The sequence below is a fragment of the Lachnellula hyalina genome, assembly GCF_007821495.1.
Source record: "Lachnellula hyalina strain CBS 185.66 chromosome Unknown contig00043, whole genome shotgun sequence".
NCBI classification, from domain to species: Eukaryota; Fungi; Ascomycota; class Leotiomycetes; order Helotiales; family Lachnaceae; genus Lachnellula; species Lachnellula hyalina.
This window is the reverse complement of record NW_022157157.1, coordinates 36,468-52,755: the sequence shown is the minus strand read 5'-3', so window position 1 is coordinate 52,755 and position 16,288 is coordinate 36,468. Positions and strand designations below refer to the sequence as shown.

Here is a 16,288-nt window from a genome sequence, read left to right as displayed (position 1 = left end):
ATATTATCTGTCTAAGTAGGCAGATATTTATAAGATAGGTGTGATGGATAAATATTATAGTTGAAATTTCAATAGCAAATACTACAAGAGAAAGACGAGATGAGCGTTCAGCAAAAAATAACTAGGCGGCTAATAAATCATTTGAACACTCAATCAACGGTAGATATGACGTAGAATGAGTATTTGCAAAGAGAACGAGCATTGCTGGACTTAAGTGTGAAGTTTATATAAAGAAGTAGTGCTGCCGGTCCAAATATTTCACGACAATACAGTACAGTACAATGTCGGAGCCGGATCCACCTTTGCCGACAATATTCAAGGGTGCAACCAACTTACGACAATATCAACAGCCCACAGAAACGCGGCCTACAAATAGTTTATCTTCTCGTTAAAATCATACTGATGTAGAAGCATTTCCTCCAGCGCCAGCCGGTATGGCCCCCCCAGCCAAACGACGAAAGCGGAATGTCGTCTCCTCATCCTCGACCAGCGACAATGACGACGAGGCTCCAGAACCCAAGCCAAAATCGCGATTGATAAACCTCATCGACTCCTCTCCTCCATCTTCGACTGTTCCAAAACCTACGACCTTGAAAAAGGCCGCAAGTCAATCGAAAGTAGCTGCTTCCAAACCTCAGCCTCGTGCTAAGACAGCAAACCACCCCCACAATGCCGCACCTATACGTCTTCCAAAGCAAGTCCCTGGGAGTAATGGAAGTAGCAAAAGTGCCAGCAGCAGTCCAGAGAAACAAAAGGGGAAAGGGAAGGTAAATGAAAAGGTCAAGAGCGGGGATATATATTCGTTCTTTACGAAGCAGGCAGAGAGACAGAAGGCTGAGGGGAGTTTAAGTGCCACGGCACGCAGGCCGAGAGTCATCTCTAATGAGTCGAAGAGCGAAGACCTGGACCTCATATCTGACGGGGACGATGATGTGGTGGAGAGCAAAAGCCAGTCAAGCCTGGTGGGACTGGCGGCACGGAAGAGAGCGCGAGGGGCAGAGGCTTTCAAAGCAGGAGATGGGAATGCGCCTAGTATGAGCCAGAAGTTCTTGAAGAAACCTGTTCCACCGGCGGAAATCAAGAACGAGGATGATTTACGGCCATGGGCGGAGCGGTTTGCACCTGTTAACTTGGATGAACTTGCAGTACATAAGAAGAAGGTTTCGGACGTTCGAGGATGGCTTGAGGATGTCATTAATGGGAGGATGAGACAACGGCTACTATTACTGAAGGGACAAGCTGGGACAGGGAAGACAACTACGGTCCAGCTTTTGGCAAAGGCAATGGACTGTGATGTGTTAGAGTGGCGGAATCCCGTTGGATCTGTCGCTACCTCTGATGGCTACCTGTCCATGGCAGCACAGTTCGAAGAGTTTATGGGCCGAGGGGGAAAATTTGGTCAATTGGACATATTTTCTGGTAATGAAAAAGTACTTTCGAAACCAGAAATCAAGCCTCTTGATCGTCGGAAACGGATTATTCTCGTAGAAGAATTCCCAAATACGTTCACTCGCTCTTCGACTGCTTTGCAGTCCTTTAGGGGTGCTATCCTTCAATATCTCGCTGCTAATACACTTCATCTATCAATGTTTCACAATAACACGGCTTCTGATGAGCCAGTAACGCCTGTGGTTATGATTATTTCCGAGACGCTGCTTACCACGACGTCTGCTTCTGCGGATAGTTTTACAGCACATCGATTACTTGGCCCAGAGATTCTTCAGCATGCAGGAGTTGGGGTTATCGAGTTCAATGCTATTGCACCTACGTTACTGGCGAAAGCTCTCGATATTGTGGTACAGAAAGAGTCTCGGAAATCTGGGAGGAGAAAGACGCCTGGACCTCTGGTGCTCAAGAGACTCGGCGAGATTGGAGATATTAGAAGTGCTATCGGATCCTTAGAGTTCCTATGCTTGAGAGGCGATACCGATGGAGACTGGGGATCCAAAGTTGCTTTCGGCAAATCGAAGAAAGCCAAGGATGTAGCATTGACCAAGATGGAAGAAGAGAGTCTCGAAATGGTCACCCGCCGAGAAGCCAGTCTCGGCATTTTCCACGCAGTCGGCAAGGTCGTCTACAACAAACGGGACGATACACCCCTTAAGCTCCCCACCGGCTCAGACGTCGAAACCCTACCAGATTTCCTATCCCTTCATTCCCGGCCGAAAAGATCACAAGTCTCAGTTGACGACCTCATCGACGAAACTGGCACCGACACGCAAACTTTCATCGCCGCCCTCCACGAAAACTACATCCTCTCTTGCGAAGCACCACCCACATCCTTCGACGTCTCTTCATTAGACCACGTGAACGCCTCCATCGACGCCCTCTCCGACAGTGACCTGCTCTGTCCCACCTGGGACACCTCATCTGGCTCCAGCGGCGACATCTTGCGCCAAGATGAAATTAACTTCAATATCGCCGTCCGCGGTCTCCTCTTCGCGCTTCCTTCCCCCGTAAAGCGGAAAGCACCTGCGCAAGCGTCGGGCTTTAGAACTGGAAGTGGCGGTGATGCGTACAGGATGTTCTATCCAACTAGTCTCAAGCTGTGGCGGATGAAGGAGGAGATTGAGGGGCTGGTTGATGTATGGGTAAGTCGGCTTATGAAAGGTGAGGGAGGGAGCGTGGTGACGGCAAAGACATTTGCAAAGGGCACTGTGGAGAGTTGGCGGAGTGCTAGGTCCACGCAGCCCGAGGCTGGAAAACCAAAAGACGATACCACCACTGCGCCGTTATTATCACTCGGCACTTCCGCCAGGAAGGAGATGCTGCTTGATCGCCTACCGTATATGGCGCTTATTGCCAAGGGTCGCAAGGGCTCGTCCTCGGCTTTCGCGGTTAGGGATCTTGAGAAGGTGACTACTTTTAGTGGCATCGGTGGGCCTTCAGAAGACACCCCTGACGATGGGGAAGAGGGCGATACAGCTGCTGTTGCGGGCCAGGAATGGGCGACTGATAAACCGGTGGAGGGCAAGTCGCCTCGGAAAAGGGCGCTTGTGATTAGAGGGCGGGGCCAGGGGAGTGGGAGTAGGGTTCCGATTTTGAAGGCACAGGAGCAGAAGCTGGTGTTGAGTGATGATGATATTGAGGATGATTAATTGATTTGCGTGGTACGGACAGGGAAAGGGATAAACGGGATGGTCAGGTGGGTTGGTGGGATGTTGGACGGAGTAATGTATTTGGTTTCATGTGGCTTGTATAATAGCTGTTGTACCTAGACTCTGTACATGGATGGGGTGGCGCCTGGCTGGCCTGAGTGCTTGTTTTCAAAAGGATCGTTACTTCATACAACATATCTAAATACATTTTGTCAATCTCGTCCCTTCATTAAATACATCCTATCGACCCCCAATAGCGCCGTACACAATAAACAAAAACGTACAGTACACAAGAGAGGTGGAGCGGTTATCAATTTTATCGTCCATAGGGCTAAAATGTCCATCCCTTAAAGTCATCTGCTAAATGTACCGCAGATGATAAATACAGTTCGTGAACATCGCCCCAAGTAAAGGCCGCCTCTTTCATCGCCCTCAGGGCTGGAAAGATATTAGAATGCTTCAAAACATACTTTAAAAGTGAGGAATCATACCTTTAACATAGTGCGCATCGGTCGACCAAGGCCCATTGACAGCCATCTCCTCTACATACGCCCATCCCTTCCCCGGCTTTCCCTCTATATCTTCATCAATGACCGGCCTCAACTGCGCAACATACACGGCGATTGTAAGCAGCCACCATTGGCGGACCAGACTGACATGGAACTTCTTCGGCACCACTGGTAGCAATATCCTGACCGCATGACTGGTCGTAAGTATATGCACCATGAAGAAATCATACGCGTGCGTGCCCGGCTTCACTGTCCTAACCACCAAATTCATGGCCGCTTCTTGCGAGGCGCGGAACTGCTCTGTGGGGTTCGTGATTGTCCATGCGTTCCAGTGTTCGAGGACCAGGGCTTCGTGGTGCTTGAAGAGGGTTTCTATGTTCTCGTAGCCTTTTGAGGGAAAGAGCCCATCGAAGCGGGTATCGGCTGCTATTCTGTGCAGGATTTCGAGGGGCGAGGTCGTGCTGTATGTAGAGGGCTGGGTGTATGAGGGATTGTCGAGGTATTTGTGGAGGGGATCGTAGGCTACACTTGTCATTGCTAGGGCTTCCATTCCCAGTTCTTTGCTGGAGAGTTCGTAGGCATAGCCGAGATGGATCAAAGGGTGGCCAACTGAGGATTTTGGATTAGTTTTGGTGGGTGGGTATGAGACAAAAGGAGAGACGTACGCCCGCCAATGACTCCATTGATCAGAGGCTCTTTCCCGCTGAACAGATACTCATCCGCTACTCTTTTCCAATCGTAATTGAACTTCAGCGCCAGCTCGTCTTCAAAGAAATCCACGTATGCTCGTTGGTATCTCTTGTCTCCGAGAAAGTCCCGCCAGTCCGAATCTGTTACCTCTGCGGGGGAATCTTTCCATTCCTCGAGTTCTTTGGAGTCTTCATCATAGATCTTTTGCAGTTGACTTGCATCTGCTCCAAAGAGGTAGGCAGATCCTAGATGATGGGCCATATGGTTGTGGAACTGTAGATGGTGGTATATAACTGAGTGGTTGACATGATTTGCCTTTATTAGATGCTTGAGGGTTCTGGGGCGTTTTTCTGGAGCTGTCTCAACATCATGGATTTCCACTGATGGCAAGTCGATTGAAAGGGCAGCATAGTTGGTGGTTGTCCAGTATCTGTGGATTCTATGGACCAGAGGTACCCAGGCTATCATAGGAGACGACATGATTGAAGTTTTGGTGAACTTACTTGTTCAAGTAAAGCTGTTGGGATTGAAAAGGTGGGGAAAGCTTGACTTGATAAACTAAGTATTACTATGCATGGATGGCTGCCCAGGTGGCCCATGCGCATGGCATGAGCATCGGCTGAAATAATCGTCTTCGCTCCGGAACTAACCACTTGCAGTAAGGCTACCCGCAGAATGCTAACGATTTATAGCAAGGCAAGGCAACGCAAGTTTCCGGAAATTCAACCGCCGCAATGAGAGATCTCCATCTTCATCAAAAAGATGCTCTGCCCGAGTACACGTCCAGGTATTTCCCGTTATGTCAAAATCTATGCCGCCTCCGTCGAAAGGTCTGATCTACGCAGAGCTTCTTGCAAATATCCGTCAAATCTCGGTCATCGCTGCGCTGGAAACGCCATGTGATACAGCTACAAAGGTTGAGCTGTCTGGCAATGGCCAGGAGTTCATCTTGCAGCATGGTGGAGAAAGTACTACCCTGACACTTCCTGGAAGAATTGTTTTGACTACCCAACTGCAAAAGCCAGCTTTGGGAAGAAAAGAGTTATCATGGCGTTTGCCTCTGGACAGCCCGCCAACGCGTCCGGATGCAGAGGACGCCCAAAGTAACGTAGCTCCTTGGTCCGCCAGTAATTTGAGAGAAGACTTCGAGTTTCTGTGTCGAGATTGTGGCGCTGTTGTGATTGGAAAAGGAGTCATCAAAACTTGGAAAGACCTGCCAAGTGAAAACTGGGCAGAGATGATGGATTTCTGGCATTGCCACAAACCCGATGTTCCGGAGCATGAGCGTACCCATGAACACGAGTCCAATGGTGCCCAAGGTCCCGAAGAACTTGATACCGAGAATTCAGTAGCGACTTCCAAAGGCTATGGAGCCAACACAAAATTTGCTGCCAATTCTGGAACGGCCTTTATTGACATCACCACCTTTCTCCTTTCACCTTCTGACTGCTCCAACTTAGAGCCTCTGGACAATCAGGTAAGCTGGTAAATTTTCTATCTCTTGGCCTTTCTTTCCTAGCATCAAGAGATACGGGTATCAAGAAGGCGGCCATGCATTGCTTCTGCAACTATTGCTTAGTCACCGATACAAACACCCAAAATTGACCGTTTGATACAATCTACAACTTCAGCAGCAAGTCGAGTAGGCATACCCTCTTCTTTGGTCGACGGGTTACCTTTCGGCTGTTTGTATCAAACTCGTTAGTTGCACACCGCTCCTTCCAAAGCTCTGGCGGGCTGTGGGATTAGAACGAGATACATTTGACACGTACTCCTTGGACGTCTGGCATTTGAAATGGCTTTTTTGCGTATTTACTCATGCCATATGCTATGTGCTCGGTTTTGGGATTATTTTCCAATTGCATTGGCCGTGCAACTGCCTTGTGAAATTTACTCTCTAACTTGAAATTTACTAATTACCGCCAGACCACTCCTGCCCTCGAACAGAAAGTAGCAATTCGGCCAATACACTGTAAAGGTTGCTCTAGGAACATGGGCTATTTTGATGAACAGTCAGATGGCGTCAAGATTTGGAAATGGAGTATTAAATTGTCGCAGGCAAACCCTCACTGGTCTTCGGGTTCGCGCCTGCCTCAGATGCCGTCAATATCTTCAATAATTTCAACTCGAATTTCGAGTGTCTTGCAAGCACAATGCTGCTCTCGGTTGTTACTGCATCCATTGGAGTGGAAACCTTCGCCGGCCGCCTCAGACGCGATGAACAAGATGTCGCCATCACTACTATCGTTGTGGATTTTAACGCCTACCTTGCGATACTCCGCAACCAATTCTTCGGCCGTAGATGAGCCAAACCTTTCACCCGGCAAACTTGCCATGAAAGTTTTCTGGAAAGAAGTCACAGAGGAAGAGGCAGCTAAGTTGATGGATACAGTCGAAGAGGTACCCCTGCCATCGGAAGCAATACAGCAAATATCGGCCTGTCTTCATGGTAGCGCCGTCTTACTACCGCCAAGCACGAGAAAGTTTCAAGGATGGGATGTAGGATTACTAGAGAGATGGGAAGAAGAATAAACAACAGTTGCGACGGGATCTTAAAATATCTCGACTTAGCTACGTCGTACATACGAAGCATGTCCTGGGTCGAGCCATTCCAATGGGATTCAGGAGTAAATGCCCCTTCCACAATGAGGCTCATCCAACAACTTTTGATGAACTGTTGCATATCGCAGTCTTGTTCTGGGCTAGTGCAGTTATATCACGTCCTCCGTCACGAGGATCAATATATATCGAGTCGAACATGCAGTCTCGTCCACTATTTCCGGAGTCGGGATAAACAGCTCCCTAACCAATTTGATATTTGGTGGCTGACAGGTGCCAAGTTAATGCCTCGCTCAATATGGAATACTTATTTACGATCAGTGTCAATCCATTTGATCAGCCTTCTTCTGTCACTTAGTCAGACTTCAAAGCCTCATTTTTGCGGATGCCTGGATGACTTATCACTATGTTATTAGAGACCCCGGAAGCACGTCCCAAATATATTCTGGAGCTAGATCTAAGTCAAATTATCCGGGACCAAGATCCCGAAGGTGTCCCAAGCGTCCGTCTACTAGAGTCAAAGGGTCGGCCTTCAGGACCAACACGTGACAAACAATTGAAAGGTCTTGGCGCCGATTCTTCAACATGGTCGCATGAAAACCACACGACTTGTACCTTTACAAAGTTTACATCCAGCAATATATCTCCATACATAGACGAAAACATCAAAATAAAGTTTATGCTTCATGCTACTGAGTCTATTTTTGAAAAATCAATACTCTCCGCTCTTTACACTATACATGACCTTAAATCTATTTCGAGGATACCATGCTTCTGCGATGCTTGAATCTGGCTAATTAGCTCCCTTTACTCGTACCACAGCAGGACCAAGTAATTGAGCCTCTCACGCTATTCGTTCCTGACTGGCCATTGCTGTCCACTGGCATATAACCGTTTATCGTGCGTTCAAACTTGCGTGGAGGATTAAGCGCCCATCTTTGACTTCTCTTCACGAGGGGCGGGCGCCGGGCCTTCTTATTCGTCCACGCTCCTGTGTGCCTCTGCAGCGCACCGCCAATGAACTCCAACCTCACACACCTCGCGCGCGCAACTAGCTCACGCCCAAAATCTAATTTTGGTTATTCGATGAATGACGATGGATGGTTCGTACGATGTTTCTTTACCACGTTTTGTTCTGTTTCATTGGCTACCATTCGTATCGCGCTGTTCTGGTATTGGCGATAGTTTGAATAAACATCTGCTCATCCTTCTGCTTCGGGCCCCATGCTTCTCCACAATCATTGTAATGAGGATACGGAGTACAGCATGCAAGCGCATGTGCATCCTAACGCCAGTTCTTCAATACTGCAGGCCCAAATCGAGACCCAATCTGGATCTTTAGGCATGCCCTTGTCTGACGTTAGCGCCCAGCCAGTGACATGGCCGCTTGGTAAAAACCAGGCTGGGTCTATAAACATTGTGGTTGCCCAAGCTGTGTGCTGACCATTTCTTGTCATCTTTCTATTGTTCCTTCTCCTTGCTTGTCGTCGCTTGCTTTATTTTTAAGTCTTCGTTGACCGAAGCATACTATCTTTAATAATTCTTACTCAACGGACGCTGGCAGTCCACAAATAACAACATACATTCTAGTCGACCAAGGACGCAACATTATCTTATATCTCGGCGTTCTTGGGATTGACTTCAAAATGGCTACACTAGATCTCTTACCTGCAACTACATATCGACCGCCATCTCCAGTACAGGTACAACGGAAACGGCGGTCACTTAATACAATAATGGAAGATGATGAAGAATCAACGAGAGGCTCAGCTATGATTGAGGGCCGGCGAAATAGGGATAGATCACCTAAGATGGCGGACTGGCTTTCCCCACTCAGCGATCACTTTCCAACACCCAGAGGTAACCACTTCATGTCAGCACCAATTCCACCATCAACGTCCTCCTCGGATACAGAAAGCGTTTCTCCTACACCCTCATCCGCTCCATGGACGAGGGATAGCTTTACTACGGAAGCCACCGAATTTGACGATATTTATGATGTGTCATCAGATGAGGATGCAAGAATCAAGAACTCTGCTAGAAGGAGGAACAGTACTCGACAATCCAAGCACGTCAAGCGCCACTCTGTCGATTCGAACAATAGCAGATCATCTCGAAGCTGTCTCCCCTCCCTGGTTATTCCCTCTGAGGGTGATCCATGGCCAGGTGTTGCAGTATTCAAGCTGCTATCATCTCCTGTACCACCGACGCCCCCACCGAAAGTTCCAATGTCTCCTGCGATATTTTCATATTTACAGTCTCAAGAGGTACCGTCATGCTCTGCTCCACCATCCCTGGATGGTAGTCTTTCATCAGAGCAGATGGCTGCTATGTCTGCTCCGCCAACACCAGATGTCGGGAGTGAGAATGGAGATGATAGGGACGCCTGGGGTGGGGGGGTTCGGCTTCAACCTGGTGCATTGGCAACTTTGGAAGCATTATCTGGCGGCGAAGAATCATTCGAGCACCATGCAGAACAAGTCATTGAATTGGCGAATGTTGAGCAACCCGTGCAAGAGATGCAACAAAGACTGCCTCCGCTAGTCACTAATATTCGGCGGAACAACTCGATTGTGCTCTCCCCAGAACAACAACGGGCTTTTAATAGTTTGACAAGGCTTGATATACCCTCTCCCGGAGGCTTCTTCTCCACGTTATCACATAGCGCCAGACATACATGGCATCTCGTCCCATGTACGCCCGACTCGGCTCATCCACCCTCGTCGACTACTGCCGAACACTTTTACAAAACACCTTGGTCGACACACCCGATAGAGAGAATTGTGGAGGTATCCGAAAAGTCGGAAACAATGTCAGAGGGCCTTCCAACGGCAAGACCAAATCTGCCTCAACAGAACTCCGATTCCACTATTCGCCCAGAACTCACACCTCAGAATTCTGATGAAACTATCAAAGTCGTTAAAGTACCCGAGCATGTGGAAGAAGATATTGTTGTAGATGAGATTGTGAAAGATTCGACTACCTACGCTTTGAAGCTACAAAATTTGGCTGTTGAAAATGTCGACCGCACCGGGATGTGGCTCGCAGCCCAAAGCAGTTACTTGGCAGAATTGATTAATCCTACAGAGGAACGCGACGACGAAGCTGCACTCCTCAAGCGTGTCGTAAGCACTAGAAGCCAGAGAGAATCCATCGTCCAAGCGACAGACATTGAAGTCGTAGACTCCCACCCCCGCAAGACTGTGCGCTTTTCTGAGATCATCTCAACGACAGCTGCCATTGCCTGCCCACTTCCAAAGATCCATCAGGAGTCAGCCTACTACCGAGCGTTCCAGAACTTCGTTGCCCGATCATGTTACCAAGATACCTATGTCCATCGCATCCCAAGATTCGAAGCTCTGCAAGCCCAGCGCGTCTCTTTCCCTCTCGCGCACCGTGCTCAGCTCCTTGGGAAGTACCAGCTCAGCGTCGTGCCCATGAGTGCTAAGCGCCGCATGTCTGCCAACGTCGCTCGAGGCGATGAGATCACACCTGAAGACCCAGAGAAGCTGAAGCGAGACAGAGAGTACGAGGCACTTACGCAAATCGCGCCCGCTGCATGGAACATCATGGCCATAAAGCTCCTCAACGGCGACCGCTTGATCGCAGCACCGGTAGCGAAACGTCTCGCGCGACTCTCATCCATGGGACCGAAAATGGACGGAACCCCGCGAGACCGCGCGCGCATCCTAGATCTCGGTGGCCAAGCTACGTGCGACTGGGCATGGCACTGCGCGTCCGAATACCCCAACACGAAAATCTACACCATCACCACGAAAGCCCTGCGCCAGCTCTCCAACTCCAACATCCGGGGCCCCAAGAACCATCGTCAGATCGCAGTTGACCGTCTCACAAAGCTGCCATTCAAAGACAACCAATTTGATCTCATCTCCGCAAGGGAAATCTACACGATCTTGAAGCAGAGATCCGAGCATGGCCAGGATGAGTGGGATGTATGTCTTAAGGAATGCATGCGTGTCTTGAAACCAGGCGGGTATCTCGAGTTCTCAATCATGGATTCAGACATCGTCAACGCCGGCCCCCTCGGCCTAGCCAAGAGCGTAGAATTCGGCTTCAACCTGAAAACTCTCGGCTACGATCCGCAGCCTACGAAGCTCTGGCTGTCCCGCCTCAAAAACTCCGGCTTCACCGGTATCAAGCGGGCGTGGACGTTCCTGCCCATGGGCGCCAAGCTCTCGAACAAGATCGTGAACCGCGATAGTATGGGCGTGGAGGTTAAGCTGGAGCTGGAGGCAATGGTGACGGGCAGCACGGAGAACGCGGCGAGTATTTGTGGGATTGTGGGGGGTTGGGCGTGGGAGAAGTGGCTGTTGAGGTGTAAGGTGCAGACGGTGGGGATGGAGGGTAAGTTGGAGGGCGTGCAGAATATCATTGAGGAGGGCAGGGCTTGTGGTGCGGGGTGGAGGACTGTTAGTGGGTGGGCGAGGAAACCGTTGAATTGACGGGTGAGCCATACCCCGTATATATTTCCTTTGTGCTGGTGGAGTGGAAATGGTATGCAATGAGAATGGATGAGATGGGGGACTTTGAGGGGGTTGTATATTTAAGTAATAGATGGCGAAAAATCTGCGCTCTCCTTGCCTGTTACTCGGGGATTCAGGAGGTCGATCTCTTTACCATGTTCAATATACATTCCTATCTCTTATATTTCCCTCTGACTTTCCTTCGTTCTACATGATGTTTTCAGATAAATACTAATTTATAATGACTCCCTCTCTTCTTCTTTCCACAAGTATACAGTACACAGTGTGAATCTCGCAATAAATCTGCTAGTACGTGCGGGGAAAGAGATGGTTGTTACTGTACAGTATCCTGAACGCAATAGACTAGAGGCCTACCGGCAATGCGTGGTGATACTTAGGCTTAAGGACCATAATTCCTAAAGAGAAGCTCAGTCGTCCCCCTGCCATTCAACCACTCCCTAGGCACATTCAGTGCGAATTTCGATGTCAGAAGGTGAAAGTTGTCAAGAGCATCGGGGTACTATAGTAGTACTAGTTGAGCATATTATCTCCGTCGCTCTTGCTGCAAATAGAACCCAAAGTCTTAAACGATAGAATAGCCGATCAATTGTGATCATGTGAAGACGGGCACGACCAACCCTGGACTATAGTTCGTTGTGGGTTCAACGGCACCTGCTGTTTTAAATCGAACGTCGTTAGTAGAGATGTCAAAGTAGGCTGGGGGAGTGATACCGTGGACTAGCAAAGGAGTATAAAGGTAGTTGGATGTTGGGAATTGGGAGTTTCGATTTGATGACTTATTATATATCGCCAGCTCATAAGATGTCCGCCTAAAAGAGAAACGCAAAATAGAGTATATAAGAAATGTGGCACCGGCGATGAAGAATGAAGTACTCCGTACACCTTTCTGCAGAAACTCGTCTAGGGAATCAATAAAGTTTATAAATAAAGAGGGCTGCTAAATAAAGAGTTCACAAGTGAAGAGTCACAGTCATGGAAATTGAAGAAATTGAAGGTTTAGTTATTCTTGACTTAATTATCTTAGTAGGGGTATCTACAACGCGCGCACCTATCTCCTGACCTCAACCAGCAAGGCCACAGGTCACGACGTCTTTCTCAACCACCAAACGCTTTATTCGCCCTATCCCAATACGCCTTGCGATCCGACGTAACACCCGTCCCAATACAGCCCATATAAGCCGCGAACCCCGCGTCCCCACCAGCCTGAATCGCCGATCTAGCACTCGCACACTGCGTCGTCAAGAACCACGCTCCAGAAGCCCAGCTATACTGATCCGGCAACACCAACGCCCGGATCGCATTCAGCTGATCATCGCTCTGCCCATCGACAGAGGTCGCCGAGACTTTGCTAGCGAGCTCCGGGATCGATTTCGCGTACATGAGATTGTAGTTGGCCATCTGTAGGTTGCGTGTTCCTTGGCCCGGACGACCGGGGGCCGGGAAGTGGTTGGTGTTGTATTTGAAGTCGCCGGACTCGAAGGCGATGAGAGCCAGGACGGCGGCGGTTTCGGCGGGGTGGGTGATGTTGTATTTGCTCATGGCTGCGATGAGCCATGGGGCTGCTTGGACGTTTGTCTCGCATTCTGCGGGGAAGGTAGCGCCGGAGCAGGTGTTGGAGGTCGGTGCGATTTGGAGGAGTACATCGGCGGCTGAGACGCCTCGTCGAGAGATGGGGTCGGGGGTATTGAAGGGCCTGCCATTAGTGGGCATTGCTGAGGCGCAAACGAGGCTGTTGAGAAGCGCGAGGATGAAGGTTTTGGATAACATCTCTGAGTGGTTTGTTGTCTTGTTCAGTTGCTCGCTCAAGTTTTACCCCAGATATGGACTTCGTGCGTAAAGGGGTTCAAAGAAGATATATGCCAACAATAATATTGTTCTTTCTTATTGTTCGCCGACAAAGGTACGGAGGTCGAACAAAGAACTTATGAATGTTCCTGCATTGTCTGTGTGACGACTATCAAGACAGCAAGGTCTGTGAATGACGGGAAAAAACGAGCCTGCCATTAATAATTAGTCGCGGAAAGAAGGGAAAGTATAAATTGCAGTCTAGATTCTCTCTTTGAGAATCTAGTCACCAGCATAGTGTTTGTTTCTTGGTAATTCACCCGGCTTCATTACTACCGTGTCAATCGCGACTTGTCGAATATCATCGGCGCAACGTGAAGCAGGAACTCGACAAAGGAGAATCATCAACACCACACAAACAGAAGAAGCCAAGGAGGTTTCCGCGGGGTTGAAGTACGCGCAGCCAATACTTTGATGCGCGTCGTCGTGTCCTGGAGCCGAGGTGTTTCGAACATTCGATTCGGTAATAAAGGGGTTTATTCCACGCTATGCTGGATACGGCAGACAGCGTAGCGAATACCACGAGTGGGGGCCAAAAAGAGAAATCAAGACAACTACAACGCCCAAAATAGCAAAACTCATAGAAAGACCAGTCATGTTTCCATTCTAGGTGATTCAGCAATATGAGAATAGACTCCTTTAGAAAATCAAGTTAATGAATTTTTAGACAGGGCTTATTAGGAACCTCAAAGCTCAAGAGTTTACAAACCACGAAAGATCAGCAGTACAGTCAAAATCATCATGGAAGAAGACACGGATATTAATATAGCGCTTCAATGAAGGCAAAAATCAACACAATCTATTTTCTAAGTTATGTGCATCGCTACAGCCTCATTCGCAGGCTTTGGTCAGTATAGACTAGGTACGAATAGCGATGATTTACGGGTATATGCAGACGTTTTAGGGCGTGGGCTCCGGGAGGATTTCCCACTCGACTGGGCGAACTTTTAGATTATCACTCTCTCCTTCAACTGGTCCGCCAGATCATCAACCTCCTTATCCTGCTTCAGAGCCACCGGTTCTTCTTGTGCTTCTTCAGCCTCCTCAATAAGCTTCTCGCGAAGGTCCTCAGCTTCCTCCTCCTCCTCCTCTGCGGAATCTTCCTCATCACTGTCGTCTTCGAGGTCGCTCAGGCTATCAAGACCCCAATCATCCTCCATAACCACATCCCCCGCCAGTTTCTCCTTTCGGCCCTCCAAAAGCTCCTTCAAATCCGCAACAGCTTGCTCGTCTTCAGCAAATTTATTTCCATTAAGCTCAATCTTCCTTAATGCAGGAAGATTGTCCTTTGCAGCCGTAGCAAATGCCTGCAGCCCCTTCACAGTAATATCATTATACTGCAACCTCAAAATCTCCAACTTCCCATTCTTCCCCTTTGCCAGCGATCCAGCTACAATCACACCCCCTCTAGCACCAAGCAACGAATCCCCCACCCCGAGTTCCTCTATCTCGGTCCAGCCAGGAATTACAGTAGCCAGCGCCTTAGAACCCGTTATCGTAAAAGTATTGTCCTGCAAATCAAGCACCCTGATCCCGCGCGTATATTTCAGTCCTTCCGTAAGAAGATGCGAGATGCCTTCTTGTCGAATCCCATTCTGAACCATCTTGACAGTCTTCAACCCGGTATGCAGGCTATACGCCTTGGCCCATGCCGTCATGCTGCCATTCTCGAGGCGGTTGCGCCCACAGATGACGGTCTCGAGATAGGGGACTTCGGTGCCGGCTTTCCGCGCTTCTTCTTTCTTTCCGTGGAGCGTGGAGAGGGCGTCGGCGATGAGTATTCCGGCGTGTGGGCCTAGGCCGTTGTTGTTGAGGATTAAGTGTTGTAGGGGCGTGTGAGAGGAGAGGAATGCGACGAGGGGAGCTTGCGTGTTGAGTCCGAACGCATTGTCGTTTAGGTTGATCGTATGTAGTTTTGGAAGGGCTAGAAGGGTAGTGAGCAACGAAGAAAGTGCTTGAGGGATCTCATTTAGGAGTCGTCCTGTAAATATGTCTGCTAAGTTTGCAATCTGAATGAGGTCAGCCATGAGTAGGGCATTTACAAAGAAGGATAGCATACCTGGAGAGTCTTTTTCGTCTCCAAAACCTCGCCCAATACTTTGCAGGCCTCGACACCAAGAGTATTCCCCAGCAACCTGACCTCGACCACATCGTCCATCTCCCTTAGCGGCTTAATATGCGCCTCAACATCCTCCTTCGTATCGAGCTTCAGCCCCTTCCCTTCAAGAGAAAAAATCTTAGACATATTGTCCCAGTTGTATTGAGAGATTCAAATCGAAGCCTAGGGAAAAGATGGAGGAAAATGTCTTCGTTGTGTGCAAATACAAGCTGATATTGTTTTAGTATTGTTCTTTCTTAGTGGGGTTCATCGAACAACAAGGCTATCGTTACTAGCGCCTTCGGCTCGGAAAAACGTCTCGGCAGAGCAGGAACTATATACAGCCAACCTGACAAATGCAACTTCGCGCCTCAATTATTTCCGACAATTGGATGCACTTTCATCGAAGTCTATAAGAATCCAATCATACAAAAATGTCATCTCCAGCTGTCTCAATACGTATGCTCTCTCACTAAGCTCGAGGAAGTGTACAATTGCTAATTGCAGATGTGTATAGCAACCGCCACTGGCGCAAATATGGCAGCGGACCTTAAACCTGCTGGTTCTGCTGCGAAAGCTGTAAAGGTGATTATAATACTTTCCGGAATATCAAATACGAGAGCGAATCACTGATGGGATGTCTTGGAATAGCCATGCTGCGTATGCACAGACGAGAAAGCCAGCCGCGACGAATGCATGCTATTCAGCAACGCAAAGGACCCCCAGAAGGACTGCGCGAGTACGATCGATAAATACAAGAGTTGCATGGCGGGCTTTGGATTCAACTTGCCTTAGAAGAGTGTGGGAGAAGTGACAAGCTTGTAATATTTTGGCATGGAGCGGAAGGGCATTCATTGCATCACAGGAGTTTGGGATATACATTTGTGTACAATTATGACGAAACATATAGAAAGTATAGGAACGAAGGGGAAAATCACCACTCTGATGGATTTTTGAACACCGTTGTTCTCGTGTGGGATTTGA

General features: G+C 48.8%; 7 protein-coding genes across 7 annotated transcripts; 4 read left to right on the top strand and 3 right to left on the bottom strand.

Annotated features, from left to right (window-relative positions):
• Positions 1-281: 281 nt before the first annotated feature.
• Positions 282-3,098, top strand: Rad17 (Cell cycle checkpoint protein; the record flags this gene model as incomplete). Its single annotated transcript, XM_031149289.1, has 2 exons — positions 282-375; positions 409-3,098. 2 exons carry the CDS (start codon positions 282-284, stop codon positions 3,096-3,098), a joined length of 2,784 nt encoding a protein of 927 aa, XP_031006503.1.
• Positions 3,099-3,429: 331 nt separating this feature from the next.
• gedK_0 (Questin oxidase) lies at positions 3,430-4,777 on the bottom strand (the record flags this gene model as incomplete). The annotated part of the gene is made up of 3 exons (XM_031149288.1): positions 3,430-3,536; positions 3,590-4,216; positions 4,273-4,777. The coding sequence occupies 3 exons, from the start codon at positions 4,775-4,777 to the stop codon at positions 3,430-3,432; spliced, it is 1,239 nt and encodes a 412-aa protein (XP_031006504.1).
• Positions 4,778-4,991: 214 nt separating this feature from the next.
• Positions 4,992-6,829, top strand: YJR141W (Uncharacterized protein; the record flags this gene model as incomplete). Its single annotated transcript, XM_031149287.1, has 2 exons — positions 4,992-5,774; positions 6,224-6,829. Coding segments are annotated over 2 exons (1,389 nt in total), but the record flags the coding sequence as incomplete, so codon positions are not given.
• A 1,673-nt stretch (positions 6,830-8,502) lies between these two features.
• Positions 8,503-11,319, top strand: LHYA1_G004324 (uncharacterized protein; the record flags this gene model as incomplete). The annotated part of the gene is made up of 1 exon (XM_031149286.1): positions 8,503-11,319. One exon carries the CDS (start codon positions 8,503-8,505, stop codon positions 11,317-11,319), a length of 2,817 nt encoding a protein of 938 aa, XP_031006502.1.
• Positions 11,320-12,456: 1,137 nt separating this feature from the next.
• On the bottom strand, positions 12,457-13,476 carry LHYA1_G004323 (uncharacterized protein; the record flags this gene model as incomplete). Its single annotated transcript, XM_031149285.1, has 2 exons — positions 12,457-13,130; positions 13,437-13,476. The coding sequence occupies 2 exons, from the start codon at positions 13,474-13,476 to the stop codon at positions 12,457-12,459; spliced, it is 714 nt and encodes a 237-aa protein (XP_031006499.1).
• A 677-nt stretch (positions 13,477-14,153) lies between these two features.
• rna1 (Ran GTPase-activating protein) lies at positions 14,154-15,451 on the bottom strand (the record flags this gene model as incomplete). Its single annotated transcript, XM_031149284.1, has 2 exons — positions 14,154-15,215; positions 15,266-15,451. 2 exons carry the CDS (start codon positions 15,449-15,451, stop codon positions 14,154-14,156), a joined length of 1,248 nt encoding a protein of 415 aa, XP_031006500.1.
• Positions 15,452-15,738: 287 nt separating this feature from the next.
• Positions 15,739-16,099, top strand: COX17 (Cytochrome c oxidase copper chaperone; the record flags this gene model as incomplete). Its single annotated transcript, XM_031149283.1, has 3 exons — positions 15,739-15,763; positions 15,822-15,889; positions 15,956-16,099. The coding sequence occupies 3 exons, from the start codon at positions 15,739-15,741 to the stop codon at positions 16,097-16,099; spliced, it is 237 nt and encodes a 78-aa protein (XP_031006497.1).
• Between the last annotated feature and the right edge of the window lie 189 nt (positions 16,100-16,288).